Below are 16,238 nucleotides of genomic sequence, written 5' to 3'. Positions count from 1 at the left end.
TCACCCTGATAATAATAGATAAATAACACACACAGAAAAATATATAATTTAAAATTAATAATGCACTTTCAATTTTAATTAATTCGACAGAAAGCTCTATAATTTCACAGTGGAAGGGATTTTAGCCAGTGTTCTGCAAAATTTATCCACTATAAGAACAGCTGCCATGAAAAAATGCAGTTATGGGGGAGCATGCCCTGCAAAAATATGTATCTTGGCATGTTATCATGTTAAATCTAGTCAAAATGTCTAATTTTTCTCATTTTGAGACTCATTAGAATATTAACAGATTATTCACTTTATTTTTTGTCATGTTATCTAGTGAAATTGTGTCACTGTAATGGTATATAATTGTTATTTCATTATTTATTGAAAAAAGCAAAATAATCTGCATGTCTTGAAACAAGCTTCCTATCTTCCTATAGAATAAGACAATTTATTTAGATAATATGGTACCACTTAAGAATAAGACTACCCTCATAGAGGATTTATGCATGTTAATGTTAGTTAATTAGATCATAAACACCTAAAAATCATTAATAAACAGTTATAACACATTCATTAAAAAAAGCAGAAGTGACCTGTTATATCTGATGAACATAAATACGTGATGAAGCTGACAGGCGTAATGCTGATTTATGAAGAAGACAAAGTGAGATAAGCCACCAGTAAAATCTGAGGTTTAACAGTATAAATAAAAGTGGTTTATTATTCGGAAAACAATAGGTCACTGTTGCTCTTGTCATTTATGTGTTGTAGCTGCTTATTAATGATTTTTAAGGTGTTTGTAAACTAATTAATTACCATTAATAAACTAATTTTTAAAAATTCTTAACATTTCTAGGGGTAGTCTTACTTCAAAGTGGTACACATAAAATGATTTTTAAAAAAGATAAAAATTATTGTTTTGATTATTGTTATAACCTATTGTTAAACATCACTTTTCAAGTCTTTATTTACTTATTTATTTATTTATTTATTTATTTATTTATTTATTTATTCATTTGCTTACATACTTATTTACTTACTTACTTACTTAATTGCTTATGTGCTATTGTTCTAGGGCCTCCCAAGTCAGTGGTCTGTCCCTGCCGCGATACCCTTTTTAGCGTGTGGATTGGTCATCATGGAGGTTCATGTACTGCGCGAGGGGGCAGCGGTGATGTGCACACATCCACGCGCACAACTTAGTGATTCAATCCACAAGTTTATACCTTCATTTATTTTCAATCACGCCGGCCTTTCTCACTGCAACGCTCTCCATCTTCTGTGTGTGTCTTATACAAGTCATAAATAATGGCTGTATGTGCGTTTACACCCTGCCGTGTTGCATGATTCATGTTTCTTATTGTAGTTACTGTTGTGTACACTCCCAGACACGCTTTAAATGACTGCACTGATGGGCGATATGGGAGCATTTGAGGCCTGGCACAAATGTATTTGTGGATTGTATATCTCCCCTGTTCATGTGGCCCCGTTACAATCTCTCACGCGCTGTGCACTGTTCGCAGGTGATGGATAGCCGGCGCTTGGCCTCACACACTGTTGTTGGCTGTGTGTCTAATAAACTAGTGCAGGGAGATCCTGTCGCAGTTGTTTATGTAAGGCAAGAGCATCTCCTCTTGGATGGGCTCAAGAAGTGGATAATACACTCCAGCTCTATTTGAATAATTATTTAAATCTGTGCAGTAGCTTATCATGTCAAGTGTCAAAGTGTATGATTTTTATGGCATGTAGAATATTCCTTAGACTAACCCTGTGGTTTGGAGACATCCCTCCCCACCCCCTCCGCCCCTCTCTCTCGCTCTCAGGCGGCTTTTGGGATGGTTGCCATCTCTGAGTGTCTGCTCATATCTCTATATCTGATCTGGAAAGAGGCCAGACTCCTCAGGCCAGTTGGGAGAGGTGTAAGAGGAGCTAAAGACTGTAAGTGGCTGCCACAACAAATAAATTCCCTCTGAAAAAAAAGGGACAGAGGATCCAGAGAGAAGATGCAGAAGGAGATGAACAGGGTAATCCAAGAGCTCCAAGGGCTTTGCCTTCAGGGATCTGTGGTTCACACACACACAGGCACACACAGGACTTGGACACGATCCAAACTTCAGTCAATCACATTCAAACATAACTGCATGTCTATCCAGAAGATCTGCACTTGCTATCTCTTTGTCTTTCAGCATGCGTTCCTTTTTGCCCTCGCAAAATCTCTTATCTCTAAAACCAAACTTTACAGGAGGAGGAAAAATACATTCTTAACGCTAATGTACGGGGTGCTAGAAAGCATGTGAACCTTTTAGAATTTTCTGAATTTCTACATAACTTTAACCTAAATGTGATCTTAAAGTAACAGCAATAAACCAAGAGAATCCAACACAAACAATTATATAGTTTTCTACAGATTTATAATTTTTTAAATATATATATTTTATACAGCATGACATGCCTCGGCCAAAGGATATTTCTGAGGATCTCTGAAAAACAGCTGTTGTTGCTCATGGCTAGAAAAGGTTACAAAACAATTTCTGAATTTTCTCATTTTCAGACTTCATCAATCCACTATCAGACACATATTGTCTAAACAGAGAAAATCCAACATAATTGTTACCCTTCCCAGAAGTGGTCATCCAACAAAAATCACATAATGTTCTGGGAGATCACAAAGATCCCCGAGTTAACATCTAAGGATCTGCAGACCTCTCTTTCACTGGCTAATGGTAATGTGTATTACTCAAAAAACCAGGCAAACACTGAACAAGTATAGCATGCATGGAATGATAGCAGGGAGAAAGTCATTACTTTCCAGGAAAAACACTGCTTCCTGTTTGATGTTTCCTTAGGACCACCTGGATGAATCAGAAGATGACTAAAAGAATGTTATGTAGACTGATCAGACAAAACAGAACTTATGGCTTAAGTGAGAAATATTATGTTTACCAAAAATTGAACTGTATTCCAGCATAAGAACCTCATCCCAACTGTGAAACATGGTGGTGGCAGTGTCATGATTTAGGGCTGTTTTGCTGCAATTAGACCACAATGAGTCATTGCTCCTCAAGGGGCTCACACCAGCTTCTGAAAGCAGAGGTTTTTGCCAACAATAACATGTTGTATTAATGTTGCATCATTTTGTTCAATAAACAAGTGAAAAAATTATAATTGTTTGTGTTATTTGTTTTATTGGGTTCTTTTTATCTCTTGTTATGACTTAGATGTCAGATTTGTACTTTTGGATCATTTCTATAGGTCCAGTCGTTACAAAATGTTCAAACAATCTGAGAGCAGCTGGCTTTTTTAAAAGGTGTAAAAAACACCAATGAGAAATAAATGGAGTTACAAAGTGTTGATATGACATCAACGATTTACCTGACTCCATACACATGTATACTATTGTGAAGTCCGCCACAGGCTCCGTGGTTCGAAACAGCAGCTGTGCATGTGCTCTTGCGCAGTTACAACATCTTCGCAGCCACAGAGGAAGACTGTACCCAGACTGACTTAGTGTGGCACAGCATCAACACTGAAAACCACAAAACAGAAAGCGAAGGAGAAGGCAGTGGCAGGAGGAGTCATTGAGCCGTTGAGCAACCCCTGGACAGCACCAGTGGTCCTGGTGAAGAAAAAGGATAACAGCTGGCGTTTCTGCATGGACTATCACTGGCTCCATGTGGTTGACCTTGCTGGATTGGCAAGTGACACTTGCTCCGAACACTAAAGAAAATATGGTGCTCACGCTGAACGCCGGGCTGTGACTGTTCACTGTGATGGTCTTCAGCAGAGCCAGAGTGGAAACAGATCAAGGTTGAGGTGCGGTGGTGTCCCATGCCGTGGAGCATCGGTGAGTTGCAAAGCCTCCTGGATTTGGCTTTGTACTACCAGCTTTTCGTGCGTGACATTTCTGAAATAACTGCACCATTACACTGGCTCACAGAAAAGGGTGCTGCATTCCAATGGGACGAGGAGGAGTGTGTGTTTGCTCCATGTTTGGCACCTCAAGGTGTGAGGTACCAGTGCTGGTATTTCCCAGGGCAGGCAGTAAGTTCATTGTGGACACAGACACCAGCAATAAAGGCATCAGCGCTGTCCTTTCACAGGACAAGACTAAAAGAGTCAATGTATTCTACAGCTGGTGCCTGAGCAAGCCAGAACGCAACTACTGCGTGACTAGGAGAGAGCTGCTGGCCATCGTGGTGGAGCAGGACAGTGCACCCAGTGCACTGTATGTCAAGGAGCTCTGCCACTGTCCCCAGGCCATACACCAGCTTGCTAGGAACCACCAGGGTGATGCCAGAACTTGTCAAAAATGGGCATCTAACAGCCACTCTCACCACAGACACGGGTGTGACTGTACAACTCACACTGCAAGAAAAGGATGCTACCCCAAGCTATAGTCAACATGGGAGGGCCCCTGCAAGGTGAAGGAGCACCTGGGTGAGGTAGTGTGACTTTTGTGGTTTATAGGAACCAGCTTGCCCTGTACTGGCCCCACGTAATGAGAGCCAGGAAGCGCCATTGCAGGCATCTTGTGGCACTTGTGATGGCCAGGACGGTGGACATGCCAGGACTCTAGTTGCAGATGGACCGTAGTGTGAATGGCGTGCCTCCGTGTGCCTCAGAGACTTTGCTTGAGCTGTGTGAAAGGGGGCTGTGTGAAATCCATCACAGGCTTCGTGGTCCAGGGGGAGTGGCATGCAAAGTAGCATTTGCATGCCCCACCCCCTCCTGTTAAAAGGACATTTGTTGTAGTTGTTGTTGTTGTTAATTGAAATGTGTTTATATGTTGGCTTTTTTTTTATTGTGTTCTGTTGTGGGTTAATTAGTGTGGTTGATATGCTCACCATTAGTGTGTGGTGTATGGCTGTTGATGACCTTCCCTGCAATTTTCCCTGTGAGTCAGTGGCCTTTCTGCTTTTATCAATAAAAGAGCTTTATCTGGCATTTTCTAGTTCTTTTTCTACACGGACACTACATTATTACAAGTAATATTGTACTTGCCATGTTTCTTACATAACAGTATCCTTACACTAATCTATTTTTTTCTTTTTTCATGTATTTCTTCACTTACTGTATGTTTCCACCAGACACACATGCAGGCACACACTCTTTCCCTTCATAGCTGGTTCAGAAGCAGGGCAGCTCTCTCCCTGCAGATCGAGTCTCATTTTAAAATTCCCCAGCTGGCTGCTATCCAAGCTCAGTCTCTTACGGCCAATCCGTTCCCTGAGTGGGAAATCACTCATAACTTTTCAGAAGCATTAGCATTAGGCTCACTGCAGTGAAGTGTTAGTTGAGCCGTGTGGCATGAGCATTCATTTCCCTCACAACCCTCTAAAGCAATTCTTAAAGGGTTTTTCTCCAAATTAAAAATTACACATCATTTTCAATGGTATTTTGCTCATGTGGTATCTCTATTTATTTCTAATAGTGACAATTGGAGTCCTCAAAATAAAGCTGTGTCGATTTTTCTTTTTCTATATCATTAGAACACAGCAGCTGCACTTTACATGTATGAAAATTTCATGATGAGTGGACCAATAGTAATGCTTCGAAAATAAAACCTCTTTGAATTAAAATGCAAAAATCCTAAATCCTCACAATGTGATAGGGACACCTGATTGAGACAGCAGTTTAATAACTGCTCTATTCTTCATTTTTAAATATTTTCTCCTTATGCTTGACTAAATGTTTACTGTTCTCTTGACTAAATAAAAAGGAATCTGACTGTTGAAATGCTAAAATCAATGCACTGTATGACTCCTTAAAAAACTATGGTCTGATCTATAGCTAACATTCTCTGCTAATGATTGCATGATGGCACAGAATTTTCTGCATCTACTTGCAGTCAGCTGGAGCATGTTAGATGCAAAATACCTGCATAAGACACAATGAACCAGGTAATAAAAAATATTTAAAAGGCATGCTATGTGTGTTTGTGAATGTGTAGAAATGAGAGTGTGTCTCTGGAACCCAGATGCCTATTTTATGGACCGAATGCAACAGGCCTCTCTAGTTCATTCATGTGCTGAAAGGGCCGCATTATCCCACAATACTCCATTGTGTTTGGGCCTGTTAGCCAGGCACATGAGCTGAGCATAACCCCAGTGTAGGCTTTGCCAGATCAGCTTGGGGATCTGCCATTGATTAACCTGCCTAGCTGCTCTGATGCAAAGGTGGGGCTATCATTCTGTAGGGTGCTGTTTCTCTACAAAGTTGGACTAAACTAAAGAAAGACCAAAGTCTACGCTCTAATAAAAAACCTTAAATAAGTATAGAACCTTTCTGTCTTTAAACTAAAACAAATGTTCCTCACTCTCAGAAAATTTATTTAGGGAATCAAAAGATATTATTCAATAGCAAACAGAACCTTTGTTTTTACAAAAAAAAAAAATGTACCTGTAATTTTGGAGTAATTGTACACTACACCATTGTAATTTGGAGTAAATTGTACAATATCATTGTAATTTGGTAAATAAGTCTCTTGCTGACTAAAAGATTTAAGTTACATATGAAAGATTTCAGTTTAAAACATTGCTTTTCAAGTGTAAATAATCCCTAAACGTGTGATAGCAAAATATGTAAACTCCATAACAATTATTGTTTACATTCAATTTTTCTTTTTAGACACCACATTCTGAATTGATTGAACACTTTTTCACTAGTTGGGAGTCAGATTGTACTACTAAAGGCCAGGGCACACCAACAAACACAGGCAAACACTGACATTCGAGTGTTGGTACACTATATAGCCAAAAGTGTGTGGAAACCCCTCCTAATTCTTGAGTTCAGGTGTTCTGACAAAACCTATTGCTAACAAGTGTATAAAATCAAGCATATAATCATGTAGTCTCCATAGACAAACTTTGGCAGAATGGTTCATACTGTTCAGTGACTCTAAATGTGGCACTGTCATAAGATGGCACCTTTGCCACAAGTCAGTTTGTGAAATTTCTGTCCTGCTAGATCTGCCACAGTCAGCTGTAAGTGCTATTATTGTGCAATGGAAGCATCTCGGAGCAACAACAGCTCAGCCAAAAAGTAGTATGCCATGCAAACTGACCAAGCTAGGCTACCAAGTACTGAAGCATGTATTGTGTAAAAGACAAGCCTAAGATCACTGTGCACAATGTCAAGGGTTGACTGGAGTGGTGTAAAGCGGATACCAGTTTTGGGTTTATTGGTAAATGTTTAGCCGATGTGCTCCGGCCTAAAGGTATGAATTATTGTCACTGTAATGGCATCTGTGAGCCTGGTCTCAGAGCAGTGTAATACACTAGCCATGTGAACTATGCACTAACTGTGATCCTCATCTCCAGCTGAGAGCTGATGACACTCCCTCTGAGTGTGGAGTAATTAGTAAGAGTGGGTGGATGTGTGTGCTGGGATGATGCAGTGCGTGAGGTGTCCTGTTCCCACGGCAAGGCTGAACCGGCAGGGTCACAGCAAAGGAGCTCACTTCCTCCTGCTTTCTAATAGCTCAGGTGGGAGACGCTTATTAATGAGCATCTCCATAGCGATATGTGGCACATAAATAACGGAGTCAGGCGCATCGCTTCCTCCCTCTGCCATATGAATCATCTGTACTCTGCAATTCTCACTCTCTCGCTTCCCCTGTGTCCTGCAATATGGGTTATTATAGTCGTGGTAAAACCAACTCCCCCTGACATTGAGGTCAGAGTTTGCATGAGCTGATCACAATGAAGATCATGAGTAAAACAAACTGAACTGCATTATGTTTATTATGTGTGCAAGTTATTTCAAGAAGGTGTTGGGCAATATAACCTAGATGGAGAAATCTGCTGCAAAAAACCTGCTGAAAACATTTGGTATTTGAAAATGTTGGGTGTTTTTTCTAATTAAATACATTCAAATTGTATTTTAATTGTTTTATGAATTACTTTTTTAACTGGTAGTCCAAGCTAATTTTCTGATGTCAGCTACTCAAAGCATCCATACATTACAGTACTGTAGTACTAATCTGATAACAGATTAACAGGGACACTGTTGGTTCTCTGTGTGTGAAACGTTGTTACCTTGTGTTGAGCTACTAGAGAGCAATGAGGTGTTAAAAGGGGAGTAATGAAAACAGCCATGCCAAGATAAAACTGACAACACAACTACAACTTTTTTTTATATTAAAATCTTCCACTACTGCCACATTAAGAATTACATGAAACAAAATAAGTCTCTGACAACATAATACAACTTACTAGGAGAATTAGTGCAGAATAATATTAACTTTTCAATAAATTTCATATTTGGCCTACCAACTACGGTTAATGATTCTCATGATTCTCTTTAGCATGGAATAGCTTCTGTCAAAGGTGGAGTGAGCAAGAAAGAGAAACAGAGAGAGAGAGAGAGAGAGAGAGAGAGAGAGAGAGAGAGACAGAGAGAGAGACAGAGAGAGAGAAAGAGAACATGTACATGTGTGCTGCTCTGTACCTCAGCAAGCACTTTTCTCACCTGCCAGATAACCTGAGGCTGTGCGCTCTTACAGCTCAGGCTTTTTGATTATATGAGTTTGAACTTGTACTCGGTGGGAAATTGATTCTGACTTTATTCTGCTCCCACACTGAAATTTAAGACTTGCTTGGAAGGCAACAGATGACTTTCCTCCTTACAAAGACAGAACTGAAGATTATGCTGAATACACTGACGAAGTACTGAAGATGGTGTGAGTGATTTGACTTGCTCCAGTCGTGTACAGCAAGAGCAAACAGCTTTGGTGCTCTCACAGCAAGAGTGCTGATTTAGGATCACCTCACAGTCATATATATTAGGATATGAAACATAAAAGCTGAGAGGAGATCAGAACTCTTCCTCTGAGGGGTTCTACACATGCTAAGACAGGGCTGTGTGTCACATTACCTCACATATACCAGAATACTGTTGCTGTCATATCAGTCTTTGCAAAACAGTACCAAAAAAAGGCCTTTTAAAGAACTATATACAACAGGTTTTGAATCATAGTGAAGAACAATTTAACCACACAAACAAACCTTTAAATGATTCTTTGGTTTGCAAATATATCAACATATATCAATATATAACCACTGTATTATTATATTATAATATTGTTTTCTTGGGATTCTTCAATAAAGTTACTGTTTCAGTAACAGTTTCTTACCAGATAATTACATAAACATCCTTACTAAGAGCTATGTTAAAATCATTTTTAATTTTTACTGAATTTTCTAATTTAAACCTAACCTAATTTTGTGAGCTGAACCCATTCATGACAAATGAAATGAGGTTTTAATCACAGTTATCCACTGACACCTCTTCTGAGTCCAGGCTAGTTTTATGCAGCCTTTTAGAAATTAGATTTAGATTCATGACATGTACTTTGCATTGCAGAATCATTTTAGCCCCCTGCATAAAGGTAATTAAAAGAAGATAGCTCAATATTCCCTAACTTTAAGGACAAATCTGAGACCTCAGGGATGGACCTCATGCAGAGTAAAGCTCCTTTTCTAATGAGCATTACAGAGGAGAGCACACACACCCCCGCACACGTGCATGCGCACACAACCATACACAATCTGGGTGTGACTGTAAGTCACTTGGCCCTCCTCTAGTCTTTGTGTAATAAATGGATGAGTAGTAAAACTCTTCACGGAGAGAGGGATGAGAAGAGGTGAAAGAAGAGCCACAGAGACGGCAAGAGAGAGGTAGAGAGTGGGGTGAATATGTGAAGATAAATGCGTCTGCAGATGAAATGGGAGCGCATTAAAATCCAGATGGTGAAAGGAGAATATTAACTCTGAAATGAGGGAAGCCGACGCTCAATTACCACACTTTGTTTCCATGAAGTGGAAGCTTATTATCTTAATATGCATTTTTTTATTCCCTTCATAAAACATTGCACAGAAAGAACCCCGTTAAACTGCCTTTATGTTCGACCTTGTAATAGCTTTTTATGCTCCTTTCATTCTATTACAAAGAGATACAACACTTAGTTAAAAAACCTTTGGAGAAACATTTCATTTTCTGGAGCCGATAATTAAATGTTGCTCAAATGAGTGCATTGAAATCATCTTGTTCATTTGGACTAAGCTCAGGATTTAATGTACGGCATTAAATAGGGGTTCCAAAATGAATATTAAGCTAGCCACCCATTGGGATTGTATAATGAATGATTATGCTCATAATCCCAGTAACAGCGGATTTCTTTTCATTTAACAGCTTTATTAAAGTTCGATGGACCAGGTTTACACTGCGCTCATCAATGATAATGGACTCCAGGACTGGATGATCATATAGAAAACGTGTTCTGGTACCTGAACATCACCTGCTTTCTTTTATGCGCTCCTTTGAATTAGACAGTGACGTAACAAAGCCACCCTGTGTAAATAAACAGACCAACCAACAAACAGTCATAAGGAAATATCCATGAGTGACAAATTTCCTCTGCATCTGAGAATAAACATTGTTTATTAATTAAGTTATTGTGCTTGCAAATGTGGTTCAAACCAAAGGTTTTGAAGACTTCATGCATTTGAAGCTCTGTTGACATCTGTGTGGTAGCTACCTCAGTGAAAAAAGGGCTCCCAGTATGTCGGCAGAGCCATCGTTCATAACAATGGGAGAACGCAGTAATGGATGCAATAATTAAATGTGTATGGACTAACTGTAAATCATGTAATAGGCCTGTAAGGTTGGTTATTTTTACACAATATTCATCAATATTCTCAGGGGGTTGATATAAGAAAGGTCATAAAATCTCACATTAATAAAGGCCTTGCTAATGTGCGCAGATGAGCACAGGAAGTGAGTAAAGGTATAGAGTACTGCGCATATGAAGAATTCTCTCTTCTTTCAGCTTTGTACCTAAATGATCAAGTCTTTAGTTGCAATACTGTAGACAGATGAACACTTAATCCCATTTTAGACCTCTGAAAGCACCGTAAACAAATTATGTACATGCATGTGACACACAAGGTGAAATCTAGCAAAGAATTTTACAATTTGTAATTCAATGTCAATAAGAGCGACACTTCTGAGACAGTTATGAAAAAACTGCAACAGGAACCACTTTTGCTTCCCTAAAGAACTTTTCAATGGATGGTTTCTGATGAACCATTTCTGTCTATAAATCTGTGAAGAACCTTCAAAAAGTTTAAGAACCTACACTTAAAGATTTAAAGTCCATGCTGAGAACTAGGAGCCTTTATTTTAAGAGCCTGTAATTGAAGAAGTATACAATACTACACTAATACAATAACAATATTACAAAGCAAGTGCATGCCAGAGCTTAGCAGGATAACATCAGACAGATCTGATGGTCGATTTGATCTCAGTTCAGTATTGTCTCTTTGCTGAATTCTCTGGCCCTGTGGTTTTTCTTTTAAATAAATATCGCCAAATGAGAGAAAACGCTGTTTGTCGTTGGTATAGCATTTCTCTAAACGAAACCTCTGGAAGAGGAACTGAATGTACTGTGCACAGGACTATTAACCATTTAACCATCATTACATTTGTGATATATTATGCCAGTGCTCTTCCCATTAACCTATGAGATGCACAAGCTAATAAATTCAGCTTTATAGGAGGTAAACAGCAAAGTGCTTCCGGCAGGAGTGCTCACACAGCGACTGCGGACAGCCGAATTAAGAGTCAGTGTAATGACATAGAGCAACACAAAACAAGTAGGCTAAAAGCAGATTGAGGTGCTACTATAAGATTTCTTTGGGTCTGTTTTCAGCCCAAATGCTTTGTTGCCTGAACAGAGATGTTTTAAGCACACAACTTGCCTTTAAGGCAGGGGTGGCAAACTGCAGATGGGTCTTCAAAGGTTCTTTAGTAAAGATAGTGGCTCTGTATCATATATAAAACCTTTTTTGAAAAGGGTTCTATATAGCACCAAAAAAGGTTTGATGTCAAGCTTGTAACAATAGAAGAATCTGTTTTGGTGCTATACAGGACCATATACAATGCATTCTCCATCAATTTGAAGAACGATTTTACGATGCAAAGAACCCTTTAAGCATGCAAATGGTTCTTTGAGTGTTCATGGTTCTATATAGGACCATTCTCTTTATTAAAGAAGCCTTGAAGAACCATCTTTTCAGGAGTGTAAAGGGGCAGTCTGGTGATTTTCCTGCTCTTAACACACCAAGAAAAGCTGGAAATTAACTTTTGAGTTAAATCATGTGTGTCTGAATAGAAAAATCACCAAAATGTGGGCGAATCTGACCGTCCAGGACTGGAATCTGTCTTTCCTGCTCAGAGAAATTATGTTTAGATTCGCAACATTCACTCTGCATTACAGAATCATTTAATGCCAGCCATGAAGGTACTTAAAAGAAACATAGCTTATGATTTTCTAATTTTAAGGACAAATCTGAAACCTCAGGGATGGGAATAGAACTCCTATGTCAGTGTGCCATGGTGGCTTTGTAACTGTAACCTGACTGGGCTTCAGCACAATGTGTGTAACAGCTTCAGAGTAACTTCCACTTGCTACCTATATGTAGGAATAAACCCAGTAGCACCATCGCACAGGACAGTACCGAATCTCTAAAATCACTGACATTAATATAAAAGAGCTTTTTTTCAGAGAGGAAAACAGGTAGAGGTACAATATATTGTGAAAATTGCTTGTTCTTGGTATAAAAAGGCACACTCACTACTGCTGCCAAAAGGTTTTCTATATATATTAATTCTCTTCTGCCTCTCCTTAGTCCTCTTGACGCTTGAGCTGCTATGCAGTCAGATGGGACATAAATTCAATATTTATTCAGAGCTCTTGAAAGGCCTCTAAAGGCTTTTGTTTGGTGATCTAATTAATGAAATAATATGTTTATTCTCTCCCACTTCAGGTCCTCAAGAACAGTCACGGAGACCAAGAGAATATTTATTTCCACTTGGTGCTGTGGGAGTGCGGTTGTTTTTATTCTGAGGCTGTCGGCTTTGTAGTTTGGGTGGCATTTCCACAGTGGAGTGGAGTGAGTCCTGTGAGAATACTCTCTGCTGTGCTGCCTCTGTTCACACACAGCCCCAATGGAAACGCGTTACAGAGCGCTCGTGCAAAAAAGTGGCTTTGTTTTTGTGTACACTTGCTCGCGGGCCGCCTCGTTCATTTCCTGAGTAAAAGAGCTCTTCCATGATAAAGAAGCTGAAACCCTGCTGTGGTAACTTTGGGAATATAAAACAGTGTCTGGTTTTAGTGAAGTCTGTACGGTAGACAGAGGAATAAACACGCCGTTCAGCATGTGCTGAAGCTGGTCCTGCCTTCACCTCAGGCGAGAGGTAGCCTAGCATCTTTGGAGACGGCCGTCTGCTGCAGAAGTGAGGAGGTTAGTAGCCTGTTTGAACCCGTGTCTGTCTACTTACTGACATAAAATGAAACTGCTGTCCCAAAATGGCAAGCATGAAGTGGTTTAACTGAAGTCTAGTAGGTTAAACTGCCACACTAAGCCAGTCTTTGGGCCATTTTTCCAGCGGTGGGTTCTGTTTGGTCCGAAAGGTGGCACTGTTGTGTTTTCACACTGGAGCAGGACTGACAGGCTGGAGCTCAGAGAACGATTTGTTCGACAAAAATGACACTGTACCTCATAGTCTGACCAAAATACTTTATTTTTAACATTTTCTAAGCTTACCTCTTCCTTTGGAAGGCGACGTCTTTCAGCAAAGTGTTTCAATGTGACTGGTGACGCTGAAAAACATTTAGAGCGAGCCTACATTTACATTTTCTCTCAGATAAATCACTAAAACGCACAAACACTTTCTAGAAGCTTGCATGGGTGGCTTACACGGGAGAAAGCATTTTCTGCCAAAACTCACAAGAAAGGGACATGTGCTTGTAATAGCTGAGGGACGGATTATTTTCATCATAATTTATTTGAACATATGACTCTAACATGGTATTTGAGTCTAAACAAACTACATTAACCTGATTCCACACCATAATTAGGCTATTTTAAGGCTTAATTTATATCACATCATAAAACTGACCATCACAAAATAACACTGAATCAAAATGTGTGTTTCTTAAATGAGGTATTTAATACGTCGTTTATTTGTTGCTAAAGAGTGAAGAGCGCGAGCTCGAGGTATCCGATTCCGGACGAACAGTTCAGGAAAAAAAAAACTTTTGTTTCGTCTCTAATATGCAAATGAGCTCTCAGATGGAGCGCTCCCATTGGCTGCGGGTCCGAGTCCAATTCCTATTTCAAACGTGACGTCAAGGCGGCTATAAAACTCAGCATTGCTTTTATACTCGTCTGCTGGGCGATCCTTTAAAAACTCTACCACGCGCCCGGAGTGCTCTTTTTTTCCAGCAAAAGCAACAATTTGCTAGTCACATGCACGTTAACCTCCTCAGCTTTACGCAGTTGTTGTAGAAAAAAAGAAAGAAAGAGAAAGAAAAAAAGCGAAGCCATGAAGTGTTAAATGTTTCACATTCAGACGCGCCGAGATCCGCGTGCTGAGAGAGGAGAGACGGGAGAGACGACAAAACACCCCTAGAAGGCTGTTCATTTATAACACAAATCCGCAGTCTTCTTCTCTTTTTTTACCTCTTCCTCTCTCGGTTTTGAAGAATTAAATAAAGAAATCAAGCTGGCTCACACTGTCTCGAACCCGACCAGTCTGACAGCTGCTCTTCACCCCCTTTGGAGGACTGTCAACAGCAAAAGGATGGCATCAGAACTGGCAATGAGCAACTCCGACCTGCCCACCAGTCCCCTGGCCATGGAATATGTTAATGACTTCGATCTGATGAAGTTTGAAGTGAAAAAGGAGCCGGTGGAGCCCGATCGCAGCATCAGCCAGTGCAGCCGCCCAGTCGCCGGGGGATCCGTATCTTCCACGCCGATGAGCACGCCCTGCAGCTCGGTTCCCCCTTCCCCCAGCTTCTCGGCGCCCAGCCCGGGCTCCGGGAGCGAGCAGAAGGCGCACCTGGAGGACTTCTACTGGATGACGGGCTACCAGCAGCAGCTCAACCCGGAGGCGCTGGGCTTCAGCCCCGAGGACGCCGTAGAGGCGCTGATCAGCAGCAGCCACCAGCTGCAGACCTTCGACGGCTATGCCCGCGGGCAGCAGTTCGGCGGCGCGGCGGGACCTGGAGGTGCCGTGGCCGGCGAGGAGATGGGCTCGGCGGCCGCCGTCGTTTCCGCCGTGATCGCGGCCGCGGCGGCGCAGAACGGCGCGCCCCACCACCACCACCATCACCACCACCACCACCACGCGACGGGCCACCACCACCATCACCACCACAACGGCGCCACGGCGCCCGGCGTGCCCAGCGGTGGCGGCGGCGGAGGGGTCGGCGGCGGTGGCTCGGCGGGGAGCCACCAACTCGCGCGCCTGGACGATCGCTTCTCCGACGAGCAGCTCGTGACCATGTCGGTGCGCGAGCTGAACCGGCAGCTGCGCGGCGTCAGCAAGGAGGAGGTGATCCGGCTGAAGCAGAAGCGCAGGACGCTGAAGAACCGCGGCTACGCGCAGTCGTGCCGCTTCAAGCGCGTGCAGCAGCGGCACGTGCTGGAGGGCGAGAAGACGCAGCTGCTGCAGCAGGTGGAGCACCTCAAGCAGGAGATCTCCAGGCTGGTCCGGGAGAGGGACGCCTACAAGGAGAAGTACGAGAAGCTCGTCGGGAACGGCTTCCGAGAAAACGGCTCGAGCAGCGACAACAACCCTTCCTCTCCGGAGTTTTTCATGTGAGTGGTATGTTTTTGTTTTTGACAGCACTTGATTAGAGAGAAACGAGTTCATCGAAAGTTTCTCACGTCATTTATGAGCTTTTCTTTTTTTACTTTTCTGATACTAGTCATAGTCACACTTGACAAAGAGACTTTATTTTGTTTTATCATTATTTTTTATTGTTCTTTTCGAGATCCGGAGAATGAGGAGATCAGAGTTTATGAATAATTTATTTCAGGAATCAAGTTTAAGACTTTTACTAAGTTTTGACCAACGACCCACTCGTGTCATTCGTGTTTTTATTATTCACCCACCCCATAACGCGATGTTCTCGGTGTTTGTCTGGGGTTTTATGAGCCCCAGGTTGACAGAGAGAGACGTGCTGGCGATATGGACCACTCTGCGCATGCGCGTCCGAAACTTTCCCTACACATCCACGTTCTTATTTTACTCGGTTTTGGAGATTTGCAAATGCTAACAGAACAGCTGAACGGGTTTACTTCTGCTTTTTAGCCAGGGAGACATCAACACCTGTCTTTCTTTCTTTCTTTTTCCACCCTCTCCTCCATCCTGTACGTCCTGGTAAACTGTGTTGTAAA

The 16,238-nt window shown here is 41.5% G+C and overlaps 1 protein-coding gene across 3 annotated transcripts in view; it reads left to right on the top strand.

Annotated features, from left to right (window-relative positions):
- The first annotated feature begins 14,212 nt into the window (after positions 1–14,212).
- mafb (v-maf avian musculoaponeurotic fibrosarcoma oncogene homolog b (paralog b)) overlaps positions 14,213–16,238 on the top strand; it is a 79,495-nt gene continuing 77,469 nt past the window's right edge. For all 3 annotated transcript variants that reach the window (XM_036576234.1, XM_036576237.1, XM_036576235.1), the window contains exon 1: positions 14,213–15,656. In XM_036576234.1, coding sequence (XP_036432127.1) covers positions 14,635–15,656 — 1,022 coding nt within the window. In that variant the 5' untranslated portion in view covers positions 14,213–14,634. The remainder of the gene's footprint in view (positions 15,657–16,238) is intronic.

The sequence above is a fragment of the Colossoma macropomum genome, unplaced genomic scaffold (assembly GCF_904425465.1).
Source record: "Colossoma macropomum unplaced genomic scaffold, Colossoma_macropomum, whole genome shotgun sequence".
NCBI lineage: Eukaryota > Metazoa > Chordata > Actinopteri > Characiformes > Serrasalmidae > Colossoma > Colossoma macropomum.
Note: the sequence above shows the minus strand (reverse complement) of the source record. Positions and strands in the feature narration are given on the sequence as shown.